This window comes from Sinohyriopsis cumingii, unplaced genomic scaffold (assembly GCF_028554795.1).
Source record: "Sinohyriopsis cumingii isolate HCF-2022 unplaced genomic scaffold, ASM2855479v2 utg000305l, whole genome shotgun sequence".
Classification (NCBI taxonomy): domain Eukaryota; kingdom Metazoa; phylum Mollusca; class Bivalvia; order Unionida; family Unionidae; genus Sinohyriopsis; species Sinohyriopsis cumingii.
In genome coordinates this window covers 289976-305698 of record NW_028315886.1, presented here as the reverse complement: position 1 = coordinate 305698, position 15723 = coordinate 289976, and the positions used below count along the sequence as shown (strand labels likewise).

Sequence of the window (15723 nt, the reverse complement as noted above, 5' to 3'; positions counted from 1 at the left end):
GAGCACTTATAAGACCGAAACTAGATTATGAATGTCAAATTTATAACTCAGCAAAACAACCACTCCTGAACAAACTGGATGCTATCCAAAAAAAAGCATTGTCTGCACTGGCACACTATCCTCAACCACATTGGAGAACTGCCAATAAAGTTGAGAAGACAAGAAATGGTCCTCAGATACTCAATTCAGCTTGCTAATCACGCTGACTCACATCTTACAATTATTGCCATTCGCAAATGTAACACAACTTTTAGTTGTAAACTATTTCAAAACGTACCAGGTGGTAAGCAAATTTTAGAACTCTGGGAAAAACTGCCAATACTAGACCAACTGGACAATACACTGAACCAAGCCCCTTGGATAAACTCTAAGACAAGGATTAACACCAAAACCACCAATTGTGGGAACAAGACTATAGACTAAAAACCATCACTGCAATGGACATATTTGACACCTACCCTGGTTTCGTTAATTTATACACTGATGGTTCCAAAACAACTGAACCACCCAGAATGGCAGCTGCAGTAGTTATCCCAGAATACAACATCCAAATGGGAACCAGGCTACCAGACCACTGCTCTACTTTCACTACAAAATTACGGGCAATTATTGAATCAGTAAAATGGATTAAAGACAACAACATCCAAAAAGCATTAATTATCAGCGACTCCCATAGTGTAATAAAATCAATTAAATTCCACAACACTACATCAGGAGAGTGGTTCCTTGCTAGGACGTACTATATGCTTAAAGAATTGTCCACAGAGAATCAGTTAGTTGAATTCTTGTGGATATCATCGTTTATAGGGACCCCTGGTAATGAGCTAGCTGATAGTCGCCAAAAGCAAACTAGGAGACTCAAATCCTGCTACACTTAAATATAGTATCACATAAGCCTAAAGCTTTACAAAACCGATATTTACCAAAAATGGCAGAATCACTGGAATTTCAACCCCAAAGGTAGAAAACTATACTTGACCATAAAATACGTTAAGTGGTCCATCAAATCACCTAAAGTAAACAGCTTGGACCAAAATATCATTAACCTTATCGTGACAGGCAAAACTAAAAAAGCAGGAAGTTTTGGTAAAAACCTAGGACCCAAACCTGCTAACATTAACTGCTACCATTGCAAGACCATTGAAGACCTGCAACATGTATTCAATAATTGCACCAAATACCAGCTGGCAGGAGCGAAATTCCGAAAAGCTCAAAAATAAATTGGATCCCCTTACATCTACCCAGAAATTCTAGGTAATAATAACCCAAACATAAATATAACATTCCGAAACATCCTAAACTTCCTAGACACAACTGGGCTAAAAGAGAAAATATAATCTACTCCAATCAACCCTGCCAGGGAGTAAGCCGATCATAAATAAAACCTAATGTTAACAGTATCCAACTCTACTTAAAAAAAAAGGAAAGCATTGCAGGGGGGAGCAGCGTGCCCTCGTAAGGACAAGGGCACGCATGTCGCTAGGTCTCCAAGTTTGACCCTACCCTGGTTAAAATTGGCAGCTGCAGTAGTTATTCCAGAATACAACATCCAAATGAGAACCAGACTACCAGGCCACTGATCTACTTTCACTACAGAATTATGGGCAATTATTTAATCAGTAAAATTGATTAAAGATGATAACATTCAAAAAGCACTAATTATCAGTGACTCCCATAGTGTAATAAAATCAATTGAATCCCACAACACTACATGAAGAGCACGGTTCTTTGCTAGGACTTACTATATGCTTAAAGAATTGTGCACAGGGAATCAGTTTGTTGAATTCATGTGAATACCATCGTTTATAGGGATCCCTGGTAATCAGCTAGCTGATAAGGTCGCCAAAAGCAAACTAGAAGACCCAAATCCTGCCACATTTAAATATAGTATTACAGAAGCCTAAAGCTTTACAAATCCTATATTTACCAAAAAATGGCAGAATCATTGGAATTCCACCTCCAAAGGTAGAAAACTACACTCCGCCTTAAAAGAAGTTAACAGGTCCATCAAGCCACTTAAAGTAAACAGCTTGGACCAAAAGATCATTAACCGTATCATGAAAGGCAAAACTAAACTAGCAGGAAGTTTTGGTATACAAACCTGCCAACATTAACTGCTACCATTGCAAGACCACTGAAGACCTGCAACATGTATTCAATAATTGCACCAAATACCAGCTGGCAAGAGCTATATAATATTCCAAAAAACTGAGAAAAAGAATCGATCCCCTCACATCTACCCAGATTTTCTAGGTAATAATAACCCAAACATAAATATAACATTTCGAAACATCCATAACTTCCCAGACACAACTGGGCTAAAAGAAAACATATAATCCACCTCAACCAACCCTGCCAGGGAGTAAGCCAAGCATAAATAGAACCTAATGTTAACAGCAGCCAACTCCACTTAAAAACAAAAAAACATGGAAGGACTTGCAGGGGGAGCAGCGTGCCCTCCTAAGGTGAGGGGCGAGGGCATGCATGTCGCTAGGACATGATTGTCGCCAGTGAGCGATCTTGGATCCACAACCTGGGGGCAGACATACTGCACCCCTTAACTACTTAGAAGTTTTTTTTTTATAAACAAAAAATGAAAATAAAATAATAGCTCAATAAAAATACCCGCCCCTAATCCATTACGAACCATATAAAGCTTAAACTAAAAGAGGGGCGCCTTTGATACATCTCATGGGACCTGAACACTCAACAAAGGTGTCCGTCTTTCTAAATCATTGAACAAATATACCCCACTCAACAATACATTTTTTAAAAAATTCTTTCTCACCCCCTACTCCTACCAATCTCTCCCTTACTTACTACACACACAAAGATGATAGTCACTAACTTACCCCCCCCCAAAAAAAAGAACAGAATGAGAGTGTGCTGGGTCTACTCCCACTCATGACAGCCTATCACTCAGGTAGCATGAAACATTTTGTTTCGCTATCTGACAGCTCAATTAACAGCACTCCTTGAGTGCATAAACACCTGGTGGATGTGGCTCTGATTCCTTTCCCCAGGAATATGTATCAAACGATACTCTTCATTTCATATGTAATGAGTCCGTATTCATTTTATGATTTAATGAAGTTTCATAGTATTTCAAACTCATAATATATTTTTTGGTTGCCATAAGGATAGTCATTTCTACAGTGGGTACACAGCACTCATGCACATAGTAGTTAGAAAAATTGAGTACATAGTCACCATGTAAATAGACACTATTTATTTAGGGAAGTTTATGTTTTTCTTTCTTCAAAATCAATATATATACTCTGGTCTAAGCCCGTTCACATATAAGCTGACCCCAAAACTGAACAGGTATAAAGACTGAAACGTGGATGACCCACGTATAAGCCGACCTACAACTCTGAGTCATCTTATGATGCACAAGATAAGTTCTAAATGCATTTATTTAGGCAAACTTATATTTTGAAAAAATTATATGTATACTTATCTTGAGGTTGGCATGCATGATTATTAAAAGGAAATGGAATAAACTTATTTGAAAAGTAATTTATTTAGCTTTGTTTTCTTATCGTTTCTACCAACATTAGATATGTGTATAATTTGATAGAACGATGACAAAAGTTTAGCCATCACGAGTTGCTGTAACACTACCTCTCCCGTTTGACTCGATTATTGTTCATGCATTATTGCATCGGCTATTTTATATCAGTGCACCAGTAATTACATTTCTACTTTTCTTTGAAATTGTAAATACCTAACCCTGTAAAAGCTAAGTTGTAGATTGCTTTGATGTAAGTGACCTTACACCATACCTATCAATTTTCATGACGGAAGGGGGAAAAACTCCCGATTTTTGGGGTCACTCCACGTCTACCTCCCGATTTCATAAAATCTTCTGATTTTTTGCAGAGAACTCATGGTCATTACATTATGTCTTCAATTTTCATTTCGTCTAAACCTGTGAATTATTGTTGTGATGAAATAATTACTTTGCTATAAAGAATTTGCTTCTTCACTAAAAAGAATGTTAAGTTTAAACATTATTCATGTAAATTAATGATTTTTTTACCTCTACAATAATACAAAAATAAAAAAGTAAACAAGAACAGAAAAATAAAACAACAATAAAATCGTCCACAATTAATTTAAATCCCAAGAATTATCACAACGAATGCTTAACTCCTTATGCTATAGCGCCATTAACTTTTAATCAGTCGCACTGGCTTTCTTGCTTGTTTAAGACTAATCTTTAGCTATTGTGCAGTTTGACCACAGATGACCAGAATATAAAAAGAGGGCACGTCCTGGGGGAAAATAGGTCATGTCATAGGGAGAAACAGTGAGTCTTTTTGCGAATTTCATGCATATTGGACTATGATGATCGATAAATATTTCGTGAAATCAAGGCTTTAAAAATACCCCCACCCCAAAAGAAAACCTTGAGGTTTTAGTTCCCAATCTCTATTTTTTGTATTCAGTCCCTATACTTGGCTTTTGACAAATTCATAGATAAGCCTTACACCCTGTTTTATAATAAATATGGTAATCGTGCTAATATTATGGAATAAAAGGCAATTACACATCAATCTAATGGTATAGTTACCTGTCAAACTTTTTTCTTATCACAAGCCAGTTTCAGGGTTTGTAATGATTAAATGGTCTATACTGCTGTCACAAAACGAAAGACAAATTTGTTGACTATCAACATAGGAGATGCCGAAACATCAAGCTTTCCACTGTGTGGAAAGTTATGTTCAGCTAAAACACAAAACTAAAATTGATTTATGTTGATCTTATATGATCTATATGAGAAGTTTAGCCTTTATTATTACAACTCTTTGTGAACATGTAAATTATGTTAGTTATATGCCTTGAACAATTAAACGTGCATATCTTTTTAAAAATATTACCTCAATTTGTAGGCTCGCTTAGATCATTAAAAATGAGTAACTCATGAGCATGTGATTCAACATAAATGAAACAGCTATTAAGGACTACCTGAAATGTTATCTGGAAGAATGCAATTTGGTTGAAACAATGAATAAAGCAAAATCTGCACCTAATATGTTTGGGAATAAGTAAGGATTTAAGCGATGCTATGCACGCTTTGCACTGTGTAAGTACTGTGCATTATAGTTCAGCATGGTCTCCCTGGTAAACTCAACCGGCCCGCGAATTATGAAATTTGTATTTACCTTTATTTAACTTCATGTTGGAGAAATCAGAAAATATGCACTGGCAAAATAATAACAAAATCAATCATAGTACTTTATAACAGTTTAATAGTTGTCAGGTCTTCGAAAGTTACTTTTTTACATGCCTATGTCTAAGGAAATGGAAAAACTTGTATCTTGTACCAAGATTTACAGCCATTATAGTAGTCAACAAAAAGATCTAAAAACTGTCAAGATTAGATATTGGCCTGTGGATAAACCGATCCCTCCTTCTTTCAACCCTTTATGGATTCCTAAATTATCCGGCTTATATGTGAGGATATATGGTACATAAATTCTAATTCTTGTAAAACTTGGAGCAAACTAAAGATTGTTATTTCAGTTTCTGTAAGAACTGAGTTACATGGTCTAAGCAGTGTGACCACTGGCAGAACTTGACACTACCCTCCTGACCGCTCCAATGGCGGTCAGAGCATCTGCCTCAGATGCAGACGTTCTTGGGTTAAAAAAAAAAACACCCACCCCCGAGTCATACCAAAGACTAATTAAAAATTGGTAATAGCAGCTGCATCTCTTGGCATTCAGCATTAAGAGGTTAGTGTTAAGATAGCTGGTCTGGTGTCAGGATAATGTGACTGGGTGGGACATGCTACATGTCTGCAGCAATGATGCCCCAGTGCTAGACAGCACTATGAACTGCCACACTGCCGATATTGTAGCAATATGACTAGAAAATTGTTACAGCTATGTTAAAAACCCAAATCACAAACACATACTCACACACCCCTTGCCAACAACAATACACACGTGCAAACATTGTCAATGTTAAGGCCAGGCAGAATTAGGGCCTTTGACATAGTCCTGACCCAACCTATGACATAGTCCTGACCCAACCCATGTAAAGGTGTTAATTTTTTAACATAAATGATTAATAATATGGTGCTAATATTAACTGTGACCTCAGGGATGGCTCGAGGATTTTTGGCAACCAACCTATAAAAATCACTTCCACCTAATTTAGCACCACTTATACCTGGATCTCCAGGCAACTGCCTAGTACACCTATATGTTCAGGCCAGCTCCGTATGACAAAGAAATACCAGTACATAAAATATGATAACATCAGGCCATCGCATAAAGACAAGACCTTTATGGTTATGCTCTGTATTTGTATTGATGTCTATATTAATACATGAGTAATTTATATTGTGGTTTTAATGAAATCCAGTGTTCCAGTTTTCTGTTAGTCATTAGAAAGGAAGCATACTCATCCCTGTGGTCATATTCTAATGTAATATTAATATAACCGAGCTTGGTAATTAGTTATTTGGTTCAGATGGGTCAAGCAGTGAATCACGAAAAAATCTCAAATGACTTGATATTTAAATCCCATATGAGGTATTTGAAAAGAGTGGAATCAGAACTTATACAACTTGAGAAAGACAAATACTGTATATTCATATTTGTTGTGATAGTTTGAAAACCTTTGTCATTGCTATGAAAAAACTTACTAAATAAGAACCCTATGCCTTTGTACTATTTATAAGATGAAGAAAATGATGAGTACTTTAAGAGGTGTCAGACACTGATAGATAACTAAGTAAAATGTGGATCGCTTTGAAGTATGCTAATTTTACTCCAACAGCTTTGCTGGCAAAGAAAATGATGGATCCCTCATACCAGCATTACTTGCAATATATTGGATGAGGGATACTTTCACGTTCGAATGAATGCCCTTCATTCATCACATTCCCAAGATGAGGAATCTAGTGTCAATGGTGTATAAGAATACTTCAAAAGTTGTGGTAGCTCCAAACCTTAGATGGGGAGGGAGAGTCTAGATTGGACTACAGATTTAATATCTAAATTGTGTTTAATAAAATCTATTCAGGAAGAAATATGTTTCTTGGTGTTTAAGCAAGCTAACAATCATAATACAAAAATACTGATGTTCGCACAAAAACCATTCAGTGCAATTCTTCTAACCCGAACCCCCAGGTCTTTCTGTAGATAAAGTTGCCTGGTTAATGGCTTATATGGTGTTAGTACAGATACCACTCACCATACAGCTATGTTACAAAGCAGGTTAGCATGCAGCAGAGGGTGATTAAAAGCCAAAAGGTGCATACAGGATGAAAGCAGCATATACATTTATGCACATCAAAGGAAAAAGCACACTAAAAGATAAAATACAAACAACATCAGATAACTGTGTTACAAACATACAATGCAGTCAAAGGTGAATATCAGAATTATATTGATTTATGGTTATAAAAAGTCACGGTCATATGACAGAAGAAAGTTGGTTTCTGTAATATGACAGAAGAAAGTTGGTTTCTGTCATATGATGGAAGAAAGTTGGTTTCTGTCATATGACAGAAGAAAGCTGGTTTCTGTCATATGACGGAAGAAAGTTGGTTTCTGTCATATGATGGAAGAAAGCTGGTTTCTGCTAGTAACTCAAGTTCTCTACAATATACAGTACCAACACTGTGTGGATGGCTAATACTTCTGATTGGAAAGTAATCATTTCTGGGCTCAAAAGCTAATGTCAGGGCCACTGAAAATCAAACAGTTTCCACAGAATAAGTGGACTTTTCCAACATTTACTGACTGAAACAATTTTTAAAATGTTTTTTGTACAATAAAAAAATAAACATTAGTTCTACATCTCTAACACTGTCCAAATATTGTTGAGGGCTTTCACTCAGCGTATCAATTTTGGGGTCAAAGTTGTTTTATTTGCAATAGTTATAAACCTTCTGATATTTATATGTATTTATTACATATTCACCGTTTTCAAGACTATATCATTTTCAATGATAAAGTGATACATTACAATTTAGTTAAATATCGTAAATAAATTTAAATCATTAAAAAATTATAATGACTAATTAATGTTAATTACTTTCATAGTACTTGGGCCTGTATGTAGAAATGACTTCTCCTCAAAACTTACAACTGACCCTTTGAGCCATTGTGGGCAACCCTGTTGCCAAGTGGCAAATTGGACAAGAAAGGTTGGCTCAGTTCTTGCATGGTGTGGCTAATTTTCACTTCTCATTTACCATACCTGTGGCTACATTGAAAAATAGGTTACCCACACAGGCCCTAGAAAAATAAAGGGTCAATGGATACCAACTAACCCTCAAGAAAATCAGCATTCCATTTCTGTATAACAAATAGACGTTTATGTGGAGAGAGTCAATCTGGTCATGAAGCAATACTGACTTCACCATCTCCTTGTAGCAAGTTTACGTTATGAACAATATACTCCAAAAAGCAATGGACAGATTCACCTCCCACGTAATTTCTGTAAACAAGCCATTTTATGAAAATACAGTCCAGGGTAAGAAATTTGTAATGAAACATGTCTTGAATGTAAGATCCAAACATCATCAAAACTTGGTCAATTTATTACCTCTATCCTGAAAGGGTCTACGGATTCTTTCGAGGTACACTGTTTGGTATACTGACATATTTCCGCTTCCAATGAGTTCTTTGTTCATCATGAGATACACAAATATATCAGAGTAACTGTCATGATAAAGCTGATATTAATGATGAAAAAATTAGAGAAATAAAAACTATGGACTTTTTGATGAGTTGTCCTTTTTTCCAAAGTAAGCACTTCTTCTGGTCTTACTATGATTTAATAAAAAGTAAGCATACTTCCAATTTGTAAGGACTGGTATGAACCATGTGATTTGTGCCCCAGCATTTACTTATTTAATATTAAACTGAGTTATTTAACAATATTTTCATTTTCAAGCTTGATTTTATAATTTATGCTCTTTTTCTCATCTTAAGTCCTTTCCGATTGAATTACAAGGCACAAAAATAAAACTTGGAAATATACCATGCCTAATCCATTTTGATACTTATAGAGATAGTTTCAGAGTACTTAAGCAAGCTTTTTTTTACACATCTAGATAATAATCATGGCTGAGCAGCCAGCTGGTATATTTATAAATAAATAAATTGAATCAGAAAGGCATCAAGCATAATCAAACATGGCTTGTAGCTTTTGTGAAAGGCATCTACTCTGACGCTGCTAATATAAGCACAGTCATACACTCTTAAGATTTTCTAACAAGTATAATCCTTAAAAGTATGAAACAATGCAGTGTTATACTGTAAGCCAATTGTAATTAAAAGCAAATATGTAACTTGTGCACAAACAGCTTCCTCCTATACATGAGTTAGCATGAAGTAAAATCACACAACACCAAACTTTGACACTAGAATGGACAGACAACAGTATAACATGATAAATTCACTTCACAGCCTAGGTATAAATACATAACAGGATGTTTTATGATTGTGTATATGCATATACCTTGTGTTCGTCTTGTCCATTCCCAGGTCGATAAAGAAACATCACAGCAGTTGACATAGACATCTATGCCCTCTGTACTACATCTGTCAGAAATGTTTACTTCCTCCCCAAGAAGTCGCTTGACCAGGGTGGTCTTGCCTACACCAATGTGTCCGACAACCATAATTCGTATGCTGTATACTGCCTCCCTTCCATCTTTTAGAGCCTCTTCAAAAAGTTGGATGGATCTGTCATCCATGTTTAAAATTTCTACTGGAATACCTGTGCAAATGATTGTTAAGTTACATAAATAGTTCCAACATTGCAGTCCAAAATTCACAAACTTAAGTTATTTTAAAATAGGAGAATTGATTTTTACCTGAGTAGGCAGTACCAGCTTCTAAAATTACAATGAAAAATTAGATTATATAAACTGTTTTAAAAACAAAGTTATGTTCTTTTTATTTCCGTGTTATCTCTGAAGTTCGGGAAATAAAAATGGCAAAGCAGAGCTAGCAGTTGTTTGAAAGGACACATCTAAAGCAAGGCATATCTTATCTTGTCAAAAACAAATTATACCCATCACACTCATACACCAAACAATAAAGAGAATTTAAATTTATTTTAATAATTCCTACATATACCTAGTATCTGGTTTTCAACAGCAATGATCAGTTTTTTCTTGAAAACTTAAATCCATAACAAGTTACAAAACTGCATAGCCCAACCTAAAGGTTCCTGTTTCTGCCAACTTTGGTATTCCAGGTCCATTTATATGCTATTAGTAACCTGAGAGGCACCAACAAAGGTTCCTGGTCTGCCAGACATTTAGTTTCATTTTCATTAGTTAATAGCAATCAAACACTGTATTTTATGTTAAGGAAAATGTTTACCATTCCAAGTGAAGTTTTTCACTTTAATATAAGTGAAAGCACTAATCTGATTGGCTAATCAAAATGTCACTAGAATATGGCCTCATATCAATGTCATTTAGATCGGTACAAAAAAAACTTGAGCTGTAACACTGAGCTAAAGCAACTCATAAAATATTTTATCCATTCACACTAATTAGAAACTTTACATTTCTTTCTTAAGCACAGAGTTAAGAAGATTGCATTACTGAAATTGGCCTAGTTGTATCATGGGATAGAAAAAAAAAACTACATTTTTGAGAATTCAACTGTTAAATAAAGTCAAAAGATATGGATACTCTCCAGCTACTTCTGAGCTCTGTATTCCCAACTGATAAACCGTTACATTTATATCAAATGTTTATCAAATGATTTATGTTTAGGTACCATAGGAACTCGTATCGTTGCTTAAACTTTACCTATAAATCATACATGTACTATACTACTATTATAGTAGTACTGTATATAGTGCATGTATAATTTATGGGTAAATTATATGCTACTATACAAGCCCATGTGGTGATTGTTACTGATATTAGTGCCCAAGTTCCACTGGGGCTCTTATCATTGTCCTTAAAGGAAAAAGGCTATTTTTATATACATTACATCTCAGGTGCATGTTCACACACCTATATTGATAACTAAATGAAGTCCACAACACATCCATCAGTAACAATACAGATTTGGCAGTTTGATTTATGGGACAAAAGACTGTGGGACTGATGTATTCAACATGCAATATACCAGCTGTTATAACAAGCATAATCAAAATAGTGTACGAAACTCAAATCACAGTAAGAAAATTCTCTAAATCATAAAAATGAAATCTTAAATAAAATACTTTATTTGTTTAATTACATACTAAATAATCCAAAATAACGGTTGCTGAATAAGAACAGATGCATAACATTATTGTAAAATTCATAATTACACATTTCAAATGTTTGTGAATTAAGTACATCAAAAGTAACTATTTTTTGCATGCCATTAACGAGTTTCTTTTTTCACAAATTAAAACAAAAATGCAGAAGGTAACATGGTTTCTAAGGTTTCAGGAGCTAAAACAGTCATCATTTTGTTGATAACTATGCCATGTAAATACTTTTGAAGACCGGTGATGGGGCATGATACATAATGGTATGGAGCCAGACCAGTCTTCTTAATAACACTATTGCCGAATTTTGGTGCCGAGACATGAACATGTAGCGTATATATGCATCATATGACATGTTCTATCTGAATTATCCTCCGTATTCGCCCAATTAAAAAGTACATACATTTACAGCCTTGTCTTTTCAGTGTCCATATAAAGTCATTGCATCCTTTGGAAATGTAAACATATCCTAGTAAATATGGCGCGCATTGAATAACGTATTGTAAAACAGCCAAATATGGTATAGCAAACATTAGACTGGTCCCCTGTTATACTCTACATATCACAATAAAATTGAAGAATTTGATTAAACATATATTTCCATTGCGATTAAACATTATTTTTTTTTTCTAGTTGATAAATATCTTTATAAGATCAGTATACAATCGTTCCATAAACACGAATGCTATATAAAAATTAAAAATTTAAAAAGAAAACTATATCAGAATACGTGGGAATTTTGAACGCTATAACACTAAATGGTTGATCCGGTCTAAACCTGATTCAAGGTCGCGTGCCAGGATATATCAATGAAAGCGCCACCTTCTGGGATAACAGTTTATTACTCTTGAATGACAGTTACGACTGTACTAGCCAGCCGCCATTAACACAACCAGTATATATTTAAAATGTTTATATGAAAATTTTGTGATGACAAACAAGGTGCATATCACTTAATAATCAGGACTTAATGGAATTGAGTACATGTATATTAGTATTAAATTTTAAATGAACGAATAATATTTTATTTATACTTAAAATCAATAAAGATTCCTAAAGATCATGACTGACGTACGTTGGAATCATGACGATAAAAATTAATTTATTTCATTTTTAATTTATTTTACCTCTTTAAAACATGTTTGTCTTATAATAAAGTTAAATTGTAACATTTATAATTCATACATATTGTTTTCAGAGGTAAATTGAAATCATTCATACCTGGTTGATGTGAATACTCCAGTCTGTACACTGTAATCGCATTACTGTCAAAGCTTGTGGTGTACATAACTCCATGCTGGTCATCATAGAATATTCCATAAGGCCTTGATGACACTGTGTGTATGGTCACTAGTTGACCGCTGTGTGTCAGCTGATGAATGATGTTAGAGTACTCGTCACACACGTAAATGAAATTCCTCCTATCAACCATTATTGAGGTCGGTCTAAATCCAATATGTTGATGCAGAAACTTTGGTGTGTGTGGATTAGAAATATCATATGCATACACACCACCAGTAGTGTAGTCACCAGTCCAACACGAGATGTAGACAGTGTTGCCTTTTACGGCCAAGTGACTAACATTAGCAATCCAGCCCCCTTGACTAACACTAACAAAGTCTCCAACACTACTACTAAAAATGTCCCCTTGACAGACCTTGTGAGCTGAGTCTACACGTCCATCTGTAAGGTTTACAACACACCAGTAAAACATGCCGTCGTCCAATTTCCAACCGCTGACAACCAGTTTGTCTGAATTCAATTTTGCCACTGAATCACATCTATCAAATCCTGTCCTTACTTTTAATGTTTTGACCTGTTTTACGTCATGTATAGATTTCAATGACATGATTACAATCGTACTGTCTGACAGATACACAGCAACTTCCGTCTTGTTAAAAAGACAGACACCTGTGGGATCGTCCTCCAGTTTGTGTGATGTTGACAGTTTGCCGTCACGAAGTCTGTAAAGATGGAGATTCCTCTCACGAAACTCTATGACCAGCAATATGTCTTCTGTCACCACAACGCCATTGTAGACGGGTTTACGGCCGGCTGTGGATAAAAATTTCAGACGTAAGGAAACGGAATACACAAAATACAGACATATATACTTTTAGTAAACCATGCAAAATAAACGTGTAAACATCTATTCACTCATTTCTGATCTAAACAGTAGTCTACTATCCTAAATGTAGCCACCACCACCATTATCGTAATAGTCGTATTATTTGTATTATTGTTGCTATTATCATAGTTGCTATTTCATATTGTTTTGCAACTACAACAACAAAAATAACAACAACAACAACTACTACTACTACTACTACTACTAATAATAATGTCATAATGTTCGTATCTGCAAGGAATACACTTAATGGATTTTTTCAATTAATAACTTTAATAAGTCACTACTGAGTAAAGTGAAATACGTGTTTTTTTTCTTCTCACTTTCAGTCAATAGATAGATAATATTTGCTTCAAACGAGTGAATAACGGATATCTTTCATATGGTGTGTAAAAAACTCTGTACTTTCACCAGCGGCGAATCTAAAAAATAACAAGTTTTTTGTCCACGAGATGAAATATATCCGTTATTCACTCGCAACAGGCAAATATTTATATCTGATGCTCAAACCTGGCTTATTTGAGAAAGAAAGACAGTAGTAAATAAACGGTAATCGAGTAAGATATCTGCTACTTCAGTCTGATGTAAATATTATATGACAATATGCTTGATTATAAAATAACCTGAAAAATAGCATCGGTCAAAGTAAAGGAGGGATAAACAGGTGGCAGTGAATTTACATAAATTTCAAGTAACGCATGAGACGTTGACATATGTGATTTATGGCCCATGTATCAATACGAGACATCATGATGTGATAGCCCGGGGTCTATCCCCACCCTAAAAAAAGTCATCCCCTGGGTCATATCATAGAAATTATTGAGAAACCCTCCCTATACGCATAATACACATTTATTTGGCACGAAAAAACAAATTTACACGTACAACCAGCATTTACAACTATGGTCAATTTCTACTTATAAAGAGACTTCATGACATATTGGAAACCATTGAGATCCACACAATATACATACAGAATGCATGAAAATTAAAATTAAATATGCAACCGAAATAGCCCTGACTCCTGTAAACTGAGCTATAAGCATTTCCCACCTTATAACTACATACAAATGGCATAACGTTACTAGCTGGTAATGAAATACAAATGTAAAGACAAACACAACTAATGTTTGCATATAGGTCAGTTCTTATCCACGGGATCTAGACCTACCCATTATTATGTTCAATTTTCAGGCTTTCTGTCAAAACTGGAACAAGCTAAGATTATGATAGATGTTTAACATATACAAAATTCAAGCTGTTGATTGTTCTTAGGTAAAATTGCCAAATAAAATCAAATCATCAAATAAAATCATGCACAAGGTATGACAGTAAATTGAAACTCTATTTCAAAGAACCAGGGAAAAATTACTTGAAGGATAGAATATCATGCGAATGATGAACTAATTATCCGTAAAAAAAATATGTAAAACCCGTGAACTTTTTCTTTCGAAAGTGAAATAAAATCTGCATTCATTTAAGGCACCAGTTAATGTCAGTGAAAAGAGGACAGTTACTGAAAACACTCATTTCCTTCTAAAAATTAATATAATGGAAATGGGTGTAGCCCATATATTTTCTTTTACTGACGGTAACACGCAGCCCTAATATTACCCGTGGAATTTAAAACAATAGTTTGTAAAATAAAAATAAAATAATCGAAAAATATGTAGGATATATCATCCTCCAGTATTTGCCAATGATGTTCAGCTTTACATGTATATACTACCCTGACTACTTCAAAGAAAAGTCCTGTTTGCATGTAAACTTCTGTACTCTCCATGATTCCTGTCGTCTGCTACAAAATCCAGCTACGCGTTCCTCGTAGCTCGCACTTCATTAACATTGGGCGTCTTACAGCGCATTAATACACAACATACGGTCATTGGAACCTCCGGGCCATATTGAATCAAAGGTTAATAACCAAGAACATGACTATTTGGTGGTTTAGCCGACGCTTTTTCAAAAATGGTAGTCGTCTTTAGTAGCACACTTCAAGCACAGGTTTGTTCATACCATCTCAATAGAAAAATTGATTTCGATTGTTCATCATTTATATTATAAATTATAAAACTGCACATTCATGCATAGAATGCTTATGTTGCACTAAGAGCATAAAGTGTGCAGCAGCGCATGTGAAAGTTGTCAACGATTTCAAATTTGCTTACTAAAAAGACGGGTTAGATTCTTATACCCTTTAGACGTTTCTCCACGTATTAAATGCTTTTAATATTTTAGTGACTTGGGCGAGCACAGCTACGAGAATATCTTAAAACCACGTACTATATTCTAATAATAACTGGAGTCCCTGTGGCTTATTGGTGCTTTTTTACACAGGCATTTGA

General features: G+C 35.0%; 1 protein-coding gene across 2 annotated transcripts in view; it reads right to left on the bottom strand.

The window, feature by feature from the left end:
• Positions 1 to 15723, bottom strand: part of LOC149774366 (uncharacterized) — a 121343-nt gene that overhangs the window by 81775 nt on the left and 23845 nt on the right. For both annotated transcript variants that reach the window (XM_089945364.1, XM_089945366.1), the window contains exons 3-4: positions 12472 to 13305; positions 9487 to 9747 (exon numbers count right to left, since the gene is read on the bottom strand). In XM_089945364.1, the coding sequence (XP_089801490.1) occupies positions 9487 to 9747; positions 12472 to 13305 (1095 nt within the window). The remainder of the gene's footprint in view (positions 1 to 9486; positions 9748 to 12471; positions 13306 to 15723) is intronic.